The 21,374-nt window shown below is 42.5% G+C and overlaps 1 protein-coding gene across 38 annotated transcripts in view; it reads left to right on the forward strand.

Moving 5' to 3' along the window:
- LOC149364999 (basement membrane-specific heparan sulfate proteoglycan core protein-like) overlaps nt 1-21,374 on the forward strand; it is a 332,955-nt gene that overhangs the window by 246,081 nt on the left and 65,500 nt on the right. For 37 of the 38 annotated variants that reach the window (XM_089575025.1, XM_089575031.1, XM_089575021.1 and 34 more), the window contains 21 exons: nt 59-132; nt 406-546; nt 1,729-1,911; nt 2,755-2,841; nt 2,931-3,014; nt 4,093-4,211; nt 5,215-5,440; nt 5,549-5,651; nt 6,626-6,699; nt 7,058-7,198; nt 7,482-7,682; nt 8,666-8,758; nt 8,853-8,936; nt 10,463-10,705; nt 11,616-11,729; nt 11,875-12,002; nt 12,660-12,746; nt 13,174-13,235; nt 16,318-16,424; nt 16,860-17,034; nt 18,107-18,388. In XM_089575025.1, coding sequence (XP_089431151.1) covers nt 59-132; nt 406-546; nt 1,729-1,911; nt 2,755-2,841; nt 2,931-3,014; nt 4,093-4,211; nt 5,215-5,440; nt 5,549-5,651; nt 6,626-6,699; nt 7,058-7,198; nt 7,482-7,682; nt 8,666-8,758; nt 8,853-8,936; nt 10,463-10,705; nt 11,616-11,729; nt 11,875-12,002; nt 12,660-12,746; nt 13,174-13,235; nt 16,318-16,424; nt 16,860-17,034; nt 18,107-18,388 — 2,808 coding nt within the window. Of the gene's footprint in view, nt 1-58; nt 133-405; nt 547-1,728; nt 1,912-2,754; nt 2,842-2,930; nt 3,015-4,092; nt 4,212-5,214; nt 5,441-5,548; nt 5,652-6,625; nt 6,700-7,057; nt 7,199-7,481; nt 7,683-8,665; nt 8,759-8,852; nt 8,937-10,462; nt 10,706-11,615; nt 11,730-11,874; nt 12,003-12,659; nt 12,747-13,173; nt 13,236-13,551; nt 13,849-16,317; nt 16,425-16,859; nt 17,035-18,106; nt 18,389-21,374 lie in introns of all 38 variants that reach the window. The other variant, XM_089575062.1, reaches the window with a different exon arrangement.

Consider the following 21,374-nt stretch of genomic DNA (forward strand, 5'->3'; position numbering starts at 1 on the left):
GTAGGCATTTGAAAGAACACACTTGCTAATAGTGGTGGCAACTGCGTCCTTCCAACAGGTGCACCACGCTGCGATGTAGCTGGCAGCCTGAGTGCAGATCGTAGCCCATCCACTGGTTTGTGCCAATGCAAGGTATGTGAATGCACCTTGCCAACCTTTTGCCTTGTACTTGAGGTGATTTAAGTTCGTCAGTAGCTTTGACATCAAGTCACATTGTTGACAGATTTTACTTGACATTAAACAGCAACAAATGCGATGAAAGACAAACAGTTACTACGGCTCAACATGGTGATATATTTAGTGATGTTGGAGTGTCGTTTAATGTTGAACGTTGAGTCTTGCTTGTGCATGCATCTGACCTCAGACAAATGCCAGCATGCTTCCAGCTCAGTGATTCTTTTCCAGCCCCTGGTCACGGGAGCCTCATGTGACCAATGCAAGGCAAACTCTTTCCACCTACACCCAAGCTCTCCTCTTGGATGTGTGGAATGCTTCTGCATGGGCATCACGAAGTCCTGTTCCAGTAGCTTCTACCACAGAGAGCAGGTGTGTTTTCTTTGTGTTGTCACCCTGGGAGTCCTTAGTGTCTTTGCACTCACTGTGAGCACTCACAAAGTTCTGTTTGGTATGATAGGCATCAAAGCAATGGTAATGGTAAAGACAGTATGGTCGTCATCATCATCATCAGCCTGGCTGCACCCGCTGCAGGGCAAAGGCCCCTCCCGTGTCTCTGCAGTTAACCTTCCTTGAGTGGGGATGCACGCTCACCCATGGTCATGTGACTGGGTGACCACCTCGTGCCACATTACCACCTCAGTAGCAGACAAGCAGTGGAAGAACGGTACCATGAAACTTGCTGTATAATTAAGATAATGTAATTATAATCGTAAACGTGCCACTCAGGCAGGAGTGCAGCACCGGCTTTGTCAAGATCCATCTGCAAAAGCAGTTTTAATACTTCAGTTTGCAGTAAAAGTGCATAAATAACAAAACTAACCTTCTTCAAAGAATTCACCTACAACAGCTGCACTGTAATAACATATTACTGAGTATTGCAATCATGCTTTGAGTATCTTTAGTTCACCACTTTTCTGGCCACGTATTGCTAAAGGCCTCTTTGCTGTGGTAAGCAGCTCTTCTTTGAAGCTTGTTTTTATTGAACAACAATTCAAAATATTTGAGTTATGAAGGGTCTTTTTTTTTTTTTTTTCATGTAATGGCAGACATGTAATGGCTCCTTTCCCTCTCCTCTCGTCACTTTTGCAAGCTGAAAGGTCGATGCTCCTTTCGCACCACCGGAGGTGGAGCTTCCTTACCTGCCGGAGCTGCGCCACTGATTGGCCATGGCCATGGTAGCTGCCTGACACTTTAAAGACTCTAACCAATAGCCATCTTTGAACTGGTATATGCAGGAGCAGTGCAACAGAGGAGGGTGTGAGCATGAAAAAGTCCCCAGAAAGGGCTCGCCAACTTCTGTATTGTGGGTTCTCTACTGCATGTAGAAATGCATTATTTGGCTCAGGTGTTCATGAAAACACAAGGCAGTTATTGAGCAAATTGATGTGCTCTCCTCGAAATGTGTTTTCTTCCTATCTTCATTCTTTGAAGGCCGCATTCGTGCTTGGAACATTTCTTCCTTCGAGATTCTTTCTAAAATTTTGCTTATATTGTAAAGGTATGATGATAAAGCTGCAACTTTGTTTGTTGCTTCCTGTAAACTTTCTCCAGGAGTTGCTGAGGTTCTCCACTAGCACTGAAGGAGTCCACCTGACAACTTTGGATAGGGCAACTACAATCGACCGTGGACTGAAGCTGGATCCCAGGAGCAAGGAGCTGGTTTATCAGGATTTCACTTCACATCCCCGACAGTCCTACTACTGGCAGCTTCCCCAGAGGTTCTTGGGTGATAAGGTAAGCATTTATTTCCCAAACTACTGCATAAATATATGTTAAAGAGGCGTTGTAAGAGACCAAACTTGGCTCATTTCCACATCTAAAACTTTTATTAGTAAGAAACAGCAGTTCATGAAATTCGGATACAAAACAGACACATGCACTAATTATTGTTATTTTTTATGAGTGTGCCATTAGTTTTCAACATATAACTAATGCTTTCATCGGTCACCTGAAGATAGTGAACAGTACTGTTGAATACAGGATAATACGAACCAAGCTTTTGTGTTCCAGTTTTTTCCTTGCATTATGTAACAAAAATAGATACATTTGCTGCCTGTTTGAATAAGCTCACAAGTGGTATTTACTTTCAAAAATATCAAATACCCATTAATTTTTGCTGCGTAACGCATCCAAAGAGTTTGATCACTGAAGCATGGTCTATATTATTCTTTACGAGTAGATCTCATTCCCTTACTCACTGTGCCTGTAGCTCTTATAGGAGCTTGGTATACTAAAATGGTCTTGTCTTAGCTTCAACTTCTTCAGAATGGCTGCTGGCACAAAGCAATATCTTGCTTTTGTGGTGAAGCCGGGCAGCTCCTGGCCACAGTGGCCTTACTTTGGTTGCGAAATGCCAGGTGGTAAGGTGCTGTGCGATGCCAGTGCACGTTATAAAACCCTTAATAGCTGAAATTGATCCAGAGCCCTCCACTACAGTGTCCATTATAGCTCTTCTTGCTTTCGGATGTTAAGCCCTATATTCCGTACCATACTTCAGCATAGTGATTCCCACAATATGTTCTCCGCTTAAAAATTAATCTAGCACATAATGCATTCTTGTGCTATCGTTGTCAACAGGTTACTGCGTATGGAGGATTTCTGAACTACACTATTAGAAGTGATGGTACGGAGAGGCAAAGCAGAAGTCCTGATGTCCAGATCACAGTAAGTTTTTTTCTGGGCCTCCCATTTCTGCTTTGGCTGGTCACTGTGCATAGCCATGGTTGCTTATGGCACACTGTATTCACTTGCAGGGAAACAAGATCATCCTGATCTACAGGCACCCCGAGAGGCTAAAGCTCAGGTTCCCACAAACCGTGTCCATTCCAATGTATGAGGTGAGGGATGTTTTAATTCATTTTGTTTGTACAATCACTTTAAAAGGGCTTGTGCAATAAATCAACTACAAGAAAAGGCAATTTTAGGTCTAGTACTTTTAATTGAACTTAATGCATGTCATAGAACAAAAACCGCCATTTGACAACCATAATTTAACTGCCTGCAATTTTTACCTGAACAAATTTTGCAGAATTTCATCTATGGAACAGGTATTAAACCATTTAAAACATAACTTTAGGGTAGTTATAATGGATAATGTTGATAGTAAGAAGAAGAGAAGGCTGGGCGAGTTGGTTGTTATTAATTTTTTAACAGCGCGAAAAAGACGATGACGTTTACACACACAGCACGAGCGCTGACTTTCAACTGAAAATTTATCAAAAATGACATTTATACATATTCCTGCCAAAAGATACACAAAAACCTACTTATCCAAGCTTAATCTTCCGGCAACGACTTCTCAAGAAAGGTTGGACAAAGCAGGTGGATCAAATTTAGCTCTGCATTGCAGACAACGTGAACACGCCTGCACTCCTTTGCTTCAAGAGACGTCTGTAATTTTCAAACACAAAGATCAGATGGTAAGAGAATTAGTAGAGGCATATCACATTCGTAAGGGGGGTCCTGCGTGTGTCGCAAAACCATCGTTGTCATTGATTAAACGTGAATTTGCCTTTCTTGAGAAGTCGTTGCTGAAAGATTAAGATAGGATAAGTAGGTTTTTTTGTGTCTTTTGGCGGGATTATGTATAAATGTCGTCTGTGACAATAAATTTTCAGTTCAAAGTCAGCATGTGTGTTGTTGTGTGTGTAAATGTCGTCGTCTTTCTTGCGCTGTTAAAAAATGTTGATAGTAATAATTAAGTTGAATGCAAAGCATTATATTCAAACTTTACCCATGCGTGTTCTTGGGTAATAGCTGTAGCTTTTATGATTAACAGGATTTCAGGAAGCCATGACACTTGTATGCACTTGTGCGCCATTTTGAACTCAGATCTTTCTTGAGTTAGACCTGTATGTTATATTCATCCAACCGTGTGCAGGGGGAGGGTTACACTCTGCTTTTTTCCCCTTTCAGACATCGTGGATCAGAGCAGATGGCTTACCAGCAACCAGAGAGCATTTCCTGATGGTGCTAGCCGACTTGAGCTCCATTCTTATTAAGGCTACCCTTAGTGAAGAGACAGACACTGCCAGGTGAATTTGCATGTTCTCACATTGTGGCTGTGCAATTACTTTTGAAAGAAAAAAATTTTGTGGAGTAGCAGCACTGAAGTTTCTGCCAATCGTGGAGGCTTGGACTTAATCTCCAGCCGCTCTCACTTGCTTCATGATGACTGGTTTGTGTGCCAGCTCACTCAGTTTGCTCAAAGGAGTGCTCAAACACTTTTTTTGGTCATCACAAGAAGCGCATCGGAATTACTGGGCAATGAAAACAAATATGGCTTTTGGCAAACCTTCAGTATTGGGGCCTTGTAGGTAATAGGTATCTTAAGAACATGGCAAAAGCATTGCACTGGATGGTTTATATGGTATTGCATGCGACATAACAGTCAGAACAAAATGAAACAAGCATGACCATATTGCAATGTTAACTGTGAATGTGGAGGCTAATGAGAAGGGTTCAGCTTAAGTTAAGGCAATGCAGCGAACTATGGAAAGAAAAGTGATAGGTGTAACGTTAAGAGACCGGAAGCAGGCAGAGTTGGTCGGGGAACAAATACAGTTTAATGGCATCCTAGTTGAAATCAAGAGGAAGAAATGGACATGGGCAAGGCATGTAATGCGAAGGCAAGATAACTGCTGGTCCTTAAGGGTAACGGAGTGGATTCCAAAAGAAGGCAAGCGTGGCAGCGGGTGGCAGTAAGTTAAGTGAGCGGACGAGATTAGGAAGTTTGCGGGGATAGGCTGGCCTTAGCTGGCACAGGACAGGGCTAATTGGAGAGATATGGGAGAGGCCTTTGTCCTGCTGTGGGTGCACTCAGCCTGATATTGATGATGATGAACTGTGGTCTCTAATATTGCTGTTACACAAGTGGGGCATAAAATTTGATATACATTTGTTGCATGCTAACTGAGCTAGGCTTGATTCCTGCCTAATACTGCACCACTATTAGGTCCTTTCCTTTCACTCAGTGGGGTGGATACTGCTTTTTAATGCTGAAAAATGCCTCCTGAGGAAATTAATGTTTGACTGCAGCCTTGTGGAAGCATCCCTGGATGTCGCTGTGGAGTATCCAACCGGTCAGGCCCTGGCCCATGCTGTGGAGCACTGCCGGTGCCCCATTGGCTACAAGGGACTGTCTTGTGAGGACTGTGACGCCGGTTACACGCGCTCAGGGGCAGGCCTCTACCTGGGACTCTGTGTGCCCTGCTTCTGCAATGGCCATTCCAGTGACTGCGACCCTGAGACTGGGGCCTGCAATGTGCGTATCCAGAGATGTGGCTGACTGCGGCATGAGCCATGCGCTTACTCTCATTGGTGTCCACAAAACAAATCGGGCTTTCTGTTGCTCTTTGCTCCTGTTTTGCAGAACTGCCAGCACAACACTCAGGGTGAATACTGTGAAGAATGCCTACCTGGTTTTATTGGTGACGCTACTGGAGGCACTCCCAGTGACTGCGAAGCTGTCCACAGTAAGCGGTTCATTGTTGTACTGAGGCTATATATATTTAACAGATACCGTGTTAGAGACTGCAGCTTCTCTTTGTCTCAGTCCCATCATGTGAATAAAGCATAACCTCTCGGCCACTTGAGATTTTTGGTGGTTGATACAAGCTGCTTTTGAAAACTGCTGTGCTTTTCTCCAGTATGTTATCTGCGAGGAGGAAACTGGGCACACAGCAATCTGCTAAACTCATTAGTCCATTTGCACCTCATTTTCTTGGCAAATATTGCACCTCTGAAGTTCGTGCATGCTTAATGTGCATATTACAACATAAAATTTTATGCAAGTAGACTCATCTGAACGGGTGTAACTGAATGCACTCGCCCATTTCTGCAGTTTAAGCAATTACTCTTACGTATGAAGTTGGTGATGTGTATTATCTTCTTTTGCCCTGCATTGCACTTATACCTTTACATGAAGGTTAAAACAATATGCAGACTGCGTAGTGTGTGCCGTAGTGACATTTATATCTTTCTTGTGTGTGCGTGTGTGACTGGCATGGTCAATTTTTTGTACTCAGTTTAAGTAATTTCACAGTCACAAAATAAAATTATGAATCTGGCAATGCATGTCCCGAAATGAGCACGTGTGGACAAAATAACAAGGAAATGGGGTAGATTGTGTACAAAATGTACTGTTTTAACGCACTATAGATAAACATGCATTACTTGGAGTTTGTTTTTCACTTTTTATGCGCAACCTTTTCTTTGTAGTGACCTTTAATTATTACATAATGGCCTGGACACAGTTGCCATTGTGCTTATGTATTCGATTCCAGAAGCAGCTTGACATTAGGTTCTATTCTGTATTTAGCTTGCAGCCTTTTACTATTGCCCATGACTTAATGCAGGACAAAATGAAAGCCACTCGTTTTCAATGTCTCTTGCACTGCCAACTTCAACATTCGTCTGTCTTCCCCTCCCCCTGTCTTTTTCTTTTTAGTACCTTCTTGCAGATGTGACAACAGGGGCAGCAAAAGGCCGGAGTGCGACGCCAGAGACAACTGCCCATGCAAGGTAAGCTAGCTGCATGGCATGGGTATTAAAACAGTGGTAGTGATACACTTTTACTGAATAGGTCCAGTATGGTCTGGCGCGCCATAAAGGTAAAATCGCTGACTCTGCACCTGAGCACTCTAAAACTTGAGCCCCTAAATTCTGCAATGGCTTCTGCTCTGCTCCCGATTTCTGGTTGCTCCAAAACATTCCGAAGACAATAGTATTTGAGTGCTTCAAAGGGTTCCATAAGCCATTTCTGAGTGCTGCAAAGTAACCAGGAATGTGAACTTTGCTGCTCCATAGTTTGCATGTAATCAGGCAGCATCGAAAGCACAGGGAAGTTTTGTTTCACCCCGATATGATTCTCTTGTTTCAGAGCAATGTGCAAGGCAAAAACTGCAATCGCTGCAAGGAAGGCTACTTCAACCTGGAGGCATCCAACCCAGAGGGCTGCTCTCGCTGCTTCTGTTTTGGGGTCACTGAACAGTGTAGTAGCAGCTCGTACTACAGGAGTGAGGTGCGTTGCCAGGCCTGAACTCTGAGTGCCTTTTTCTGTGTAAGCAATGTGGAGACCTTTAATCCTAAAATATGTTCGTCTTTTCATGCCAATTTTAGGAATGGCTAAAAGTATCATTAGCTCTGCAGGACACGCAACTATAACCTACATACTAGTTCTTAGTTAATTTGTGACAAAGACTGAATAATATTTTGACATCAGTAGTATTGTCTGGTTGAGCAATGTGACTGCTGATGTGCAAAGCAAAGAGAAAACTGAAATACTGATTTTCTTCTGTCAACAGGTCAAGATGCTCTTGCAGGATTTGAGGGACCCATATGCTCACAATTTCCAGCTGTCTAATCGGTACCATTCCAATGTTGTCACGGAGACCATTGTTGTCAATCCATCAAACAATGAAGTCAGCTACTCGTCATTCCCTCACGATCCAGCTGAGAAAGAGACCCTGTTTTGGTCACTTCCAGCACAGTTTTTGGGAAACAAGGTAACCGGCTGGATTTTTGTCTAATATCCTAAAGAAACTGTTACAAAGGTCATAAACGTGCAATGTGCATGGTATATTGCGGCGTACAAGTCGACCTCGCAGCTCGCATCCCTCACTGGCAAAAAACAAGTAGAACCATACCTACCTCCCCCTGTGACCACCCCAGATCCACATTATGTAGTTCTCGTGTGATAGCATGATGGCGTGTGTGCAGCTGAAAGCAATAAACACTGAATGATGCAATTGCAAAGCCAGCAGTTTGAAGTAAATGGAAATACAAGGTGATAAAATACTGCCTTCCTTGCAAGCGGCCCAGCTGAGTAGTGCCAAACAGAACAACCAATGGTGAAAAGAGTAGTAGATAAGAGAGAATAAAGAGATAAGTAAAAGGTAGAAAGATTGCAGAGAGCACAGAGGAAAGAGGCAAAGGCTATTTGCAACGTGTATACATACATGCATGCACATACGCACACACACACACTAACAAGGAAATACGTGCGAATTGCATGTGAACGATGAAGAGCATATCAGTTCTGTCATATTGGTTTGCACATGTCATTTTAACCAGCTTCTCATAATGTTAGCAAAGTAGTCTGGACAGTGCCAGCACAACAGTTGGCTTCGATTATAATAAACACGACGAAAGACTAGCCAGTCAGGGCTTTTACAATCATATCTTGGATAATCTTACCTGTCTCAAGGAGAGCATCAGAAGTTTGAACACTTTAATGGGGATGCAGGTCTTGAGATCACAAAAAAATGACTGGAAAGTAGATTTTTAGAAAAAGCTTTCATACTTATATTCTTCAAACTCTATCTCCACAAAAGATCCCTACTCATTTTCCATACTTCATTCTTTTATTCACAGGAAGCATCCTATATTGGGCTTTGTCTTTGTGCTATGTTGAAGTTGGAAGTCTGAAGGAAATGCCAGAAGTCTACTGCCATCTATTATAACGTGGCTTTTGTTCTATGCTTTTCAGCTCACTTCTTATGGAGGAGTACTTCGCTACACCCAGCGATTCACTGCTGACTCTGATGGAGAAACCTACAGTGATGCTGATGTGCAGATCACCGTAAGCGATTTCCTCAGATTAGGTCCTGCTTCAGGCTGGGCCTTGCTAAAGGTTTATGGCTTGTCTTCATTGATGTACGACATTTCTGTTTCAGGGAAACGGCGTTACCATTTTCTATGTAAACATTCCTCCTCTCCCACCCTCTGAAACAAGAACCTTTGAAATCGTCTTGAGAGAGGTGAGTGAAGTTTTTAAACACTATACATAACTTGCCGTGAGTGTTAATCCAGACAGTGCTGCTGTGACTTTTGCATCTACATATTTGAATTTATTTTTATATTTTTGTTCACAAGGGCCCTTTTCATTGTCCAGAAGTATCGGCTAGTGCGCATTTGTGCCCTTCTGTGTTAAGGGGTGACACAGCTTTTAGCAAAAAATTTCTTCATTTCTTGATGTATCTTAATTAAAATTTTTTCTACTGTTCATATCAGAGTATACCTAATATATTATAATACCTATTTTATTACGTAATAATTTCATGTCTACTCTCACAAAGTTTCACTGTTGTATCTTCAGAAAATTGTTTTATAACATATATTTTTCCTTTGAATCTTGGAAAAGTCTGCAAATTTGAAGTGTGGCAGAAGATTGATTCAGCATTCGTTGCATTCAGACTGGAGTGCTACATACAGATCAAGACATTTTAGAATTTTTTTGCTTGGCAACACACAGATTTTGGTTTTGAATTTTTGCAATGCAGTGTTTGTTGACCTGTCTAGAGTGAGAACAAAATTTCATACAAGAAATTTAAAAGTCACAAATTTGAAAAAAAAAAAAAGTCTTCACCTGCACTATGCTCCTAAGAGTGAAATAAAATAAATAGGGCCAAAATAGGTGGAGCAGTCAATAAATCTGCTCTGCAATGTGAGCAGATAGGCATGAAACCATGACTGAGAAAAACTTCCATTGTTCAAGCATTTCACTGCAGTTCACAAAATGTTTTTAAAGTACTTTCCGCTCGATTTTAGTGATGAAGGAATGGGACAGCATAAAAAAACGAAGTATACAGGCTGATACAACATTTATAAAAAAAATATTTTGCCAGTTTTCAGGATATCAAAGCCATGTCCCCCTTTAGGAGCACTGTTCTTTATAAAACGTGCTTTCATCATGCCTGCACAAACAGGTTTGAATCTACACATGATTCCTGCAGGATATAAAAACCTGTACATTTTTGAGATCGAAGGAAAGGACTCAACTATTTACATGGCTATGTATGTTTTCATCAACTTGAGAATACTTGGATAAAGAGAATGTGCTCAGTAATCAGCTTTCGCTTCATATTGAACTAAATTGCATTAAAGGCACAGTGTGAAGCTAGCTGTCTCGCTCTATGTTGAATGAGTTCTCTGTAGTGTAAGTACAAAATTTTGGCATGGTTTCTGCACTTGGCTAGCAAAAGTAGAAGATGCCAGGTGATGCAATTTTGGGGGCATTTAGTTTTCACTCTGAATGAACATCCTGCTGCTAGGGAATATATGGCACAGTTTTGTTTGCAGAATTGATGATACTGGGGGTTCTATTGCATTAAACTTTGGAGTGCTGTCCATATTAGGGATGTGGAATGTCAAATTAGCAGTCAACTCTATCAGCTGCACGTGCCGTGCAGCGATGCAAGCCCGTTCAACCTCACTGTGAGCTACATTCTGTGTTGGTCCTCCTGTGAACGTGAGGGCAGTGTTAAAGAAGACTGTGTTGCTGCAGGCCAAGTGGCAGCGAGTGGACTCCCGTGGCCCAACTGTGGCAACTCGTGAGGACATCATGAAGGTGCTGGCCAACATAGAAGTACTGTTGATCCGGGCCTCGTTCAACTCGCGCATGCGTAGTTCCAGCCTGAGTGACGTCTCTCTTTCGACGGCCGTCCCTCTGCGTTCTGCCGGTCATGCCATTGCCGTGGAGGTAGAGCAGTGCACGTGCCCACCGGGATACAACGGCCTCTCGTGTGAGGTGAGAACAGTGTTACCCCTGTGTCCAACTTGCTTAGGGGCCGTAGTTGCATAGTTGGCCAAATTTTTGTAGCAAAAGCTAGGGGCTGAATAACACAACAATCTATTCCAGCTGTTTCAGTTCTATCCTTTTCTTGTTTTGATTCACACAAAGCCATGCCCTCATCGTTGCTGGCCTTTGTCACTAGGCACAACGGACAATAAGGTTGGATCAGAATTAAAGACAAAGAATAGCAGCATCATACCAACACAGATAGTCCATGCACCTTAAACTTGACTTCAAAGTTGCTCCAGTTAACAGTGGTTTAATGGTTGAGACCAACGTAGCAGTCAGTTAGCAGACACAGGCCAACCACTGCTTAATTTGAACACTGATATAGCAGGCAAACTACCTGATCGTTTATTATATGATGCATTGTACACATTAAAAGATTTTTTTTTATTTGGCACGGCACATTAGTGAGATATGCATAGCAACCTACTTAGGTTTGAATTTCAATGCCTGAACGTACACTTAAGTAAATATTGCCATTAGTCTACCAAGCATCCTTTAACATCTATGCTGCAAGTAGGAATAAGCGCTCTAAAAAATGAAACACACAAGTACTGCATAATCTTACCTGACTGCCAGTGTGTACTATGCTGTTCTATCAATGCAATGGAAAACTGTCTACAATTTGTAACGCTTTTATTTTTGTTTTTGTAAACATTTGTTGATGCACACAACATATAAACTTGCAGTATCATTGGACTTGCGAAGCAAGCAGTATGTTGCAGTCCATTACTGAGATAGTAAATGAGTCTGACAGGAACTATGCCATGAAACTAAAGTCATATTATTTTCGTTTTGCTACACGGCTTTGAATGTCGCCACTCACATATTGCTTCGATTTTTCAACTTTTAAACCAAGGAATGTGCACCAGGATACATCAGAGACATCAGCGGCCCCGGCCTTGGAAGATGCACGCGTTGTCGCTGCAACGGCCACTCAGAGTCCTGTGATGCGGCTTCTGGAAACTGCGTTGTGAGTCCTTTCCACCCCCTTAAAAAAAAAAAAAAACAATGCTGTTATTATGTTTTTGTCGTGAACTGCGCTGGAGCCATTGCATTTTTTTTTTTTTTCTGGGTGGGATTGCGCTTCACTGAGTTCTTGGATGTTCCGCTCACAGAGATGCAGGCACAACACTGTTGGAGACTCCTGCCAGAGGTGTGCTGATGGATTTTATGGTGATGCAACTAGGGGCACACCTGAAGACTGCAAGCCATGCCCATGTCCTCACACCATGCCATCCAACCAGTAAGGCACCCTTTCAGAAGGATTTCATGGTTTGATCATCTGAGGCGCTGGGCTGCAAAAACTTCACTGCTGTGCATGCTGACCTCAGCCGACGAGATAAACTGGAACACTGAGAAGTAATTGTCCATTAGTTTCCCATGAAAAACTTATTGTGTTAAGACTCCCATTCTGCAGAAAATCCAGTGTCGGCGGTGTCGACGTAATGAGTGAAAAATCCCCAAAGAAGCCACCTAGGTGGGCCACCTAGGTCAGGTGGCCTTGTGGCGTCTACACAACCTGCCCATAGGATAGTGAGCAGACTGCCCACCATGGCAGGTGGCAGTTGAATTACTGATTGGTCGCTTGGGAAGAGCAACCTGGGTCGCACAATCCCCATTAGTAGCAGCACCTACCATCACAGGGCAGCGGTTTAACCACTGCACTACTGCACTAGGAGTGGTATGAGGACTTCCAGGGACCTATGAATTCGAGAATTACCAATTCCGAATACATGGGTGTCATAGCTTTAAGGTGGAGCTTAAATGTTGCCTCCATTTTTCGCATTCTTTTTGCTGCAACACAAGGTTCTTTCACCTAGAACTGCATGTGTGTGTGTGTAGCCTTGTTCAAATCTCGGTTGGGTTCTTGACTTTGTTGCCTTTTGTCACTTCTGCACAGGTTTTCTCCAACTTGCTTTTTGGACACTGACAACAAGCCAACGTGCAATGCCTGCCCACCAGGCTACACAGGACGCAACTGTGAACAGTGAGTTTACACACTGCTACTTGTCATGGTAAAAAATAATAATTTCATGAACTGTATGCTGTGCTGAATTTTGCTAACATGGTGTACAGATGTGGATGAGTAAATGAGGCATGTGGGTGCATCTCACTGTTTTCACAGTTTATTTGGTGGAAATCATCAGTCATTTTTTGTTCATACATGACCATATTGATGTTGTACATGCACTTTGCCTCCTAATTTCTGAATGCCAAGGCAAAAAAAAAAACACTGTAGCATACTTTAATTTGTAAGCATCCGTTGCATCTGTACGCTAGTTGTCATGCATTTATATTTTTGTTTAGGGAAATCATACTGTTCATGTTCGTATTATGCCGTCAAAATGCAGATTATTTTGTGGCAGAGGGTACTATAACTTGCATTGCATTTGTTTTTTGTTTTTTTTTTTCAGATGCTCTTCTGGCTACAGTGGTAACCCTCTTCAACTTGGTGGTCGCTGTGAACCTTCTGGAGGTAACTAGCTGCATTTTTATTTTTGAGGCTTTAGTCAAATCACTACAGAAAGTGAAGTTTTGAAGCAGAGCTAAAGGAATGGAGACAAGCTTTGGAGCAAGCCATGAGTGGTAACATCTCATGGCACCCTGCACGTAAAGTAAACTGCTTGCCAAAGCTGTTCAAAGAATGTTTCTAACCAACCTTTATGGGTGGGGCAGTGGAGCCATGAATCTGTGCGGCTGAGCATCTGTGAATTGCACATGCACGGCTCTTGCTCTCACTACTTGTGCACATTTGCATTTTGTCACCCTCATCATCACCACCCGCGAACCAGGCACTCCGCCGTTGCCCCAGACAGTTGCAATAACTCCCAAGAACCTGGATGCATCTCTGGGTGCAAGCGCCAGCCTGACATGCTCAGTGTCTGGACCACCTCCTCCATCGCGGTTCATTTGGATCCATGGCACTACTCCGATCGATGCGTCGTCTGACTGGGTCATCAATTCAGTGTCCAGAGAGATAAGCAGGCTGTCTGTGCCAGCACTGAAGACACAGCACGATGGGACATACACGTGCAGAGCCGTGTGGCCCACACGCTCGTTTCAAGAGGTGGCGTTCATCCACGTGCGGGGTAATGGCCGCCAGTTGTGTGTCGTCACGCTACCTTCTTCCTCTTTCCCTGCCTCTTCTTCATTGTGGTCTCGCCTGCTATGCTCAGTGTGGTGTTGTCGTGCTGACATCCTTGGCCATGAAGCAAAGGGAATGATCTCCTACTTGTTTTCTTGGCTGCAGAGACGAGGGCAGCTGTGTCCACTGACTGATGTCCCATAGTTCCTCTTTCGTTCACCTCCTTCTAGATTCACTATTCAAGTATAAACCATTGTTTGTGACATCCCTGATGAGACAAAGCCTTTAAACTGCCCAAGGCTTTGGAACTGCCCTTTTTCAGGCTTGAAAGAAATAATGAACCTGCAGGGAAGGAACCTAGGCAGGTTTTATAACTCATGCTGCCATAATTCTTATGGCAGCATGAAAAATTTGTCATGAGACATTTTTAGGGCGGACTTTTGCTTTCAGAACAAAATTGCTGTGCGCGAGACTAAAACTGACTAATTTTAGTCACGGGTCTTGGTAAAAAAATTATGGCCAAACAAATGTCGCAGTTAATGGAAGTTGATGGCCCAAATTGGCATAAAACTTTTGTGTTTTTTAGTGTTATAATATATTACCTATGAATAGGATAATCTGCTTTCTTTCAATGCAGGTTTCATTGTTTTGTTGTGCATGACTAGCATTATGGTATTGTCATTAATCTGCATGTAATGTGTGCGTCACGTGCTCCTGTAAGCTGCTTGCATTGACAAACGTACGAAGGCTGCATACTTTCTCATGTCGCTATCCTCCATAATCAGTTGACAAGACAGCTCCAGGTGCCACGCCTTCTTGTGCAGTGTGAAAAACACTTTCTTGGTAGCAGCGGTACTTGTGCACATAAACATCGCATTTTTAACTGCATTGAAAATCCAGAAGCAATGCACTAGTATCATTTTCATCTGACAAGGTTGGTGTATCAACTGGCAGAGCCTGTTCATGCCCACATCATTCATCATCATTGTCATTACATAATTTTTGGCACGTGCTTGAATTCTCATTATTGAAAAATTGAAGAGTGCACTTTTTTTTTTTCGTTGAAGAAGCCACCTGATCCATAATATTGTGATGTTTTGAAAATACTTGACAGTGGAAGAATTAATCCGAGCATCAATAAATAAATGACATGAGGTAACATGTATGCCACTTCATGAGAACTGTCATTTTATGTGCTCATGTGAACATTTGCAACATTTTTATACTTAGCCTAAGTTCAAGTATGTACTAAGGTTTTGGACCATGCAAAATCTCTTCTATGCTGACAAAAATTAAAATTAGTTGCAAGTCATCTGGTCTAGATTAGTGCGCTGACACATGTAGAATTGGTTTTAGTTGTGGGCTAAAAGGCAGAAAATGCAAAGGACATTTAATTTATGAGAAACAGGCTATTCAAACAGGCTATTTAAACAGGCTATTTGCACCATGTACAAGTTATACACTGCATTAGATCTGAGCTGTTTCTTTACATGATACTTACTCAGGTTTAAAGCATTAACACACAGAAGCAAAAAGCTTCACTAACACGCTTGTGATTCTTGTCTTGTTGGCACTAAACTGTCCTTCTGTGCACACTAATATTTATGTTGTGCCATTGTGAATAACTTTCATAACACAGAATTTTTTTTCATGGACAGTATGTTTTCTGTGTTTGTATGCTTAAAAATTCAGATTCACCATTTTTAATGCAACTTCATCAAAGTGTACCTCAGTAGTGTAAAGTTATAGTTTAACAACCATCTATTTTCGTAATCATATGATGGATACACTGCAGAAAGATTTCCTCTCAGATGTCTCAGATTTTAAAAATGAAGATTGCCTTTCAAGAACTTCTTATCTATTACAGTATTGATGTTACCTGCAGCACAATTCTTATATTTGGAGATAGGTTGTTGCTTCTAGCTTAACCTTGGTACTACTAATCTGGAAGCAGACAAATAGATGTTGGGGTCACTTACATGTGCATCCCAACTTTAGTACTTGCAACTAATGCATGAGAAAAAAAGCTATGACTGCACAGATTGTTTTCTTATTTTATCTGCTTAGCATTTAAGCACACAAAAAATGTTCCTGGGTTGTGTGGGCAATGCAGTGACAGCACCTTACACTAAGTATTATACGTATGAGGCTGTTCTAGCAGCTAGGCATTGCTTGCTTTATTTTTTTCGTTGAAATCAGCTCAATGAAAACTAGCAGATATTTCCACTTTATGGTGAGACATTTTACAACAAGCACATTTAATGTCTTGCCTATATGATCGTTGTTACAAGGATTTGGCACAGTCACATTTGCTTTTCTAACTAGTTGCTGCTGGCATGCGTAAGGTATAAAATATCCAAAGTGATATATACTCTTGAAAGAGTTGAGCTACAAACATTTAAAGTTATCGGAGGCACACTTGTGGGCACACTTGTGGGCACACAGTTCCTTGATGGTTGCCGTTTCATTTTAGGTGGTGGTGGGCAGTCTATGAGGGTTCGTGTTGAAGAACCTCGAACGCAAAGGGTACCAGCAGGATCAACTGTGACGATCCGCTGTACTGGATATTCTCAGTCAAAGGTAAGGACAATATAATTTTTGCACTTTTTATAACCTATAAGAAAACTACTTTTATTAAAGGTGCATGACCTTAAAAGAAAAGTTGGGCGTGCTAATCATGCCAATTGCAGTTAGGAAAAGTTAACATAGGGATAATAAAATACTTTTGTCAGTGCTTAAGAAATTAGCAGAACTGCTGTTGATGATGAAGTGTTGTAAGGTATGTGTTAATGATGGTAAAGAGTGCTGTGTTGGTGTTCATTAAACCAAAAGGACGACCCAGGAAGAGGTGGCAAGACAGTGTGGAGATCCAAGAGTGAAGGAGATCATGAGGGAATGGGTTAATGAAGGAGTGAAGTAGAGGCCTTGTCAGAAACAATGATTCCGCTTAAAAATGAGACAAAGCTGTAAAGAAGATAGTGTCTGCTCACTTGTCACTGTCATTGTTTTTTTTAGACACCTTTCTCTTTGGTTTGGACCAAGGAATCTGGTAACTTGCCTCTGAGAGCTACTGAAGCCAGTGGAATATTGACTGTGCCTGATGTTCGAGTTGAAGACAATGGCACCTACGTGTGCACTGGCTCAGATGGTTCAGGTGTTGCCCAGGACAAGGCTGTTCTTCTTGTTGACGGTAGGAACTTCTTGCTGTAGTTTCTCGAAAAGTCACTTCATTATTAGAGTGGTGTTGACCTTGTGTCGTGCACCAGTAAGTGCCTCATGGCTGTCCAAATCAAACAAGTTTCATTACAGTCATGATATCGATGATGGTGTGGCTTACAATAGCACTATGAACTAACTTTTAAGTACCTGGGAACTTGCACTTACTTCAGTGCAATAAAATAACCGGCACTCTAGTTCACAAACTTCTATTTGGAATGGATTTAGGGTTTATGGGGGTTTAAGATCCCAAAGTGTCTCAGGCTATGAAGGACGCCGTAGTGAAGGGCTCTGGAAATTTCGACCACCTGGTGTTCTTTAACGTGTACTGACATCGCACAGTACATGCCTCTATTTGGGATGATAAATATGAAGTTGGCTATGGTTGCCTGTGATTTTACAGAGACTTGTTTGTATCATGTCACATGTGCAAAACCTTGCTTGGGAACTCTATAATTTATTTTATTGCGAAAGCAATACTACTCGCACTTTCAAGCCTTCGCGTGACCCAGCCGCAGTTACGTTTGACCTTTAGCGGAGTGAATATGGGCGACCAACTCGCTCCTTCAGATAGGCCGGCTGCAGTTACGCCGTGCCGCGCACCTGTGGCACACCGCGCAGTGACGCTACTGCCGCTGTGATGTCATACCAGCTGTAGATTATGGCCGACCAACTTGCTCCTTCAGAGAGACCGGCTGCAGTTACGGTGTGTGTTTGCCGCGCTGCACACCTGTGGCACTACTGCCGCTGTGACGTCATACCAGCTGTAGATTGTTTTCTTTCTCTCAGTCACAACAACATCAAAAACAAAATATAAAAAAATTACCGAAGACGCTTTCAGTCGTCGCGCAGCGGCGGCCAGTAGCCACGCGTGACCTGTAGACGCGGCGCACTGCGTTCCTTCAGTTGGAGGCGCTGCGCTTTTGCTTTCGCAACCTACCAGGCTTAACCAAAGCTAAGCCCCCACCAATTTTTTTTTAAAGCTTGGTAGGTTAATAATTCAGACTTGTTTACTTTTTTCCTTCTCCTGTTTCTTTAAACTCCAGGACTTGACCAAAAGTCAGCCCCACGAGCACGAATTGAGCCACACTTCCAGGAAGTTAATGTTGGTCAGCCTGTTGAGTTCCGCTGCTTGGCAGATGGCTTCCCTGAACCAAAAGTCAACTGGACAGGAGGCCGCAATGGTTTTCTCAACCCTGAGTCTACATTCATTGATGGAATCTTCAGGATTCCGGCTGCTCGCAAATCAGATGAAGCAGAGTACTTCTGCACTGCAAGCAGTATCATGGGAACAGACACCATTAGGACTGTGCTGTTTGTGAAAGGTGGTAAGTGTACATTCGAATCACTCCTACTAAATGAACTAGCGAAGCAATTCTCTGAACTGCTGTCACTGGCATGAAATGCATTAATAGTACTGCGAACATTTCTTTTATTAGTGTGTCTACGTATTTAACTCAGCACTACAAAAATATTTCTGCCCCACCTTTGTTTCCCAGTACTGCCAGTGTTCTCTTTCTCTAATTTTGCTTGATCGTATTTTCTGCTTCATAAAGCGACACATCTGGCAATGTCACCTGTCTAGTCTGTGTGGAAATAATGAAGAACCAGTTTCTTGGTGAGCTGAGCCCTCCAAGAAAATCAACAAAGCCAGCCAGTGAACTGATGTAGCTACTGCCAGGGAAAAAAAAGAAAGTGACTGATAAATTTCTTATTTGGCTTTCTCAGCAGACTTTCTCAATTTTCTCCAGAGATAGTGTGGCTGGGCATTTTAATGGCAATATTTGATGCAAGTACCAAATACAGAATGCAAGCAGTACAAAAAAACAGTGATAGATGCTGAGCTAGATACACAGATTATTGCACCCACAAATAATTCTGGCTCTCAATGGAAGTCGTACAGTTGAATAGTACAGTGAAACAGTAGTACTTTGTTTCTTCGGGTCTTTCCACTAAAATGGCCTAGTTTATTGGACTAACCATAAGAGGTGGTGTGTGTAGCCTCTGGAGGGAGCTTTAATTTTAACTGCCTTCAATGCTGAATGCCTAAGTGTGAGCAGCATGAGCAGTGTGAATGAGGCTCTGAGAGTTGGAAAAAGCCATATGATTGCTGTGGCACTAACACAGATATGTTTTGCATTTACACAGTAACTGAAAGATCAACTTTTGGACCATACAGTCACTGCTGTGCATCATCCTTGGCATCTTTCTCTTTAACTTGATTGAATTGTAAAATGATTTTTGTACTGCAGTAATCATCTACAAGATTTTCTTTTCTGTGGAATTTAAGTAGAACCAATAGCTGTCCATAATTTGAAGTTATGGAAGTTTTCAGCAGTGTTGTACACTTTCTTTTTTTCAATAACAAAAGGCTGAATGATGTACAAACTTGATGTTCACATCTTGGTTACTGCATCATTAGAGCACTACAGTCATTCATCGATAGCAAGGAATAAGATTGAAGTTTTTCACACCGTGCTTGCAACTGTCAGAAATGCTTATAGACTTTGTGGAGCATGAGGGATTATTTGTCTGCTCACTGACACCGCGTGGAGGAGGCTGAGAGTCTAGCAGCCAGTCGAAGTGAGGTTATTCACCCGAGATAGTACAGTAATAAGGGAGTAATTACTCATTGACGTCCACCCGAGCGCAGCCATACGGCTACAAAGGAAAGCTATACAGCTTTCACAGAAACTTCGCAGTTAAAGAAAAATTCGTCCTGGTCCGGGGTTCGAACCCGGGACCACCGCTACACCGGAGCAGTCGCTCTACCAATTGAGCTAACCGGGACGGCAAGCTTATGGTAGGGCGAGAGCGAATAGATCTATAACCATAAGCTTGCCGTCCCGGTTAGCTCAATTGGTAGAGCGACTGCTCCGGTGTAGCGGTGGTCCCGGGTTCGAACCCCGGACCAGGACAAATTTTTCTTTAACTGCGAAGTTTCTGTGAAAGCTGTATAGCTTTCCTTTGTAGCCGTATGGCTGCGCTCGGGTGGACGTCAATGAGTAATTACTCCCTTATTACAAATCTACTCCACCTTGGGGGATTCCCCTAAATATTTGGTCAAGATAGTACAGTGTGTTCATGACATGGCGATCGCAGTTTGCAGGCAAAAGATTTTTTGTAGAATCTGTCGCATGCACATAAAATAGCTTGGCAAGCACTTCACCAAAACTGCACGAGAGATTGTGGGGCCCAACGGTCACAGCACACATCTCATAGCGTGGCTGTTGGGTTGCCCCTTGTCAACAAAAGTGCGCTCAGCACTCAATGTTTTGATGAGAAAGTGCACAAAGTAACTGCACAGAAGGGTCCCAGTGGATCAGTCAGGATAACGCCAATATGACATGAACCTGAGGATTTAATTGTGATTTTTTGTGTTCAGTGCGCTCTCCAGCACACTTGGCAATGTTTCCAAGACCGTGGCCTCCTGCAAGTGAGCCAACTGACTTGGGGGTGCTGGAAGGCACCCTCAGTGTCACTGCAAAGAAAAGGACTGGCATGTCAGCACTCGGGATCATTTTAATTGCTTTCACCTTATCACCCTGGAACTGTTCAACATTTACATCATATGACACAACATTGCATGATACTTCTATTCGATAATGACAAGGAAGAAGGGGTCAAGTTGCACCCACTACTTGTTGCTTCAGTGCCCTCCAAAGTACAATCTCACGAGCTTACAAATGCCCAAGTTTAGCTTTTAGCTTTATTATGTTGCATTACTGGTGACCATCTTTTGCTCATGTTTTTGTTTGCTTGCATTTTGGTGTTGGAGTTTGTCTTGTCTTTTGGTATCTATCACTGCATTCCCCTCCTGCTTGGGCCTCAAGGCCGGCAGTATGTCATATATAAATAAATATGTGCATGCCCAAGTGTTGAGGTACATTAGTACTGCTGCTGAGTTTCGCCAGCAGTGAGACTTGTCATTGCTCCACACTGACGTAAAAAAAAACACTTCTGCATCTTGTTTGGGGCTTCTGAAGCCGATAAGTACTTATTCTGTTTTGTTTTGGAGTTTAACTGCATTGATTTTTTTGTGTGTGATAATTTCTTTTTGTTTTCTCTCATAGTGCCTGCTACTTCGTTTTAATTTTTGGACTTACGTGCATGCTGGTTTCTTCTTACTTACATTGAGTGGCTCTTCTTTCTCAGTAGTCTATTTCACCATTCAACCTAATCTTGCAATACTTGTTCTAAAGTCTGACATAATACACACAATACAAGGTTGAGGCCACACATGCCATACAATTTAACCACACAGCTCTTTTACTTTTCTTGATTGCTATTGATGAAACCACTTTTACTAACTTT

Source organism: Amblyomma mixtum, chromosome 2 (genome assembly GCF_055824585.1).
Source record: "Amblyomma mixtum isolate Tamu chromosome 2, ASM5582458v1, whole genome shotgun sequence".
Lineage (NCBI taxonomy): Eukaryota > Metazoa > Arthropoda > Arachnida > Ixodida > Ixodidae > Amblyomma > Amblyomma mixtum.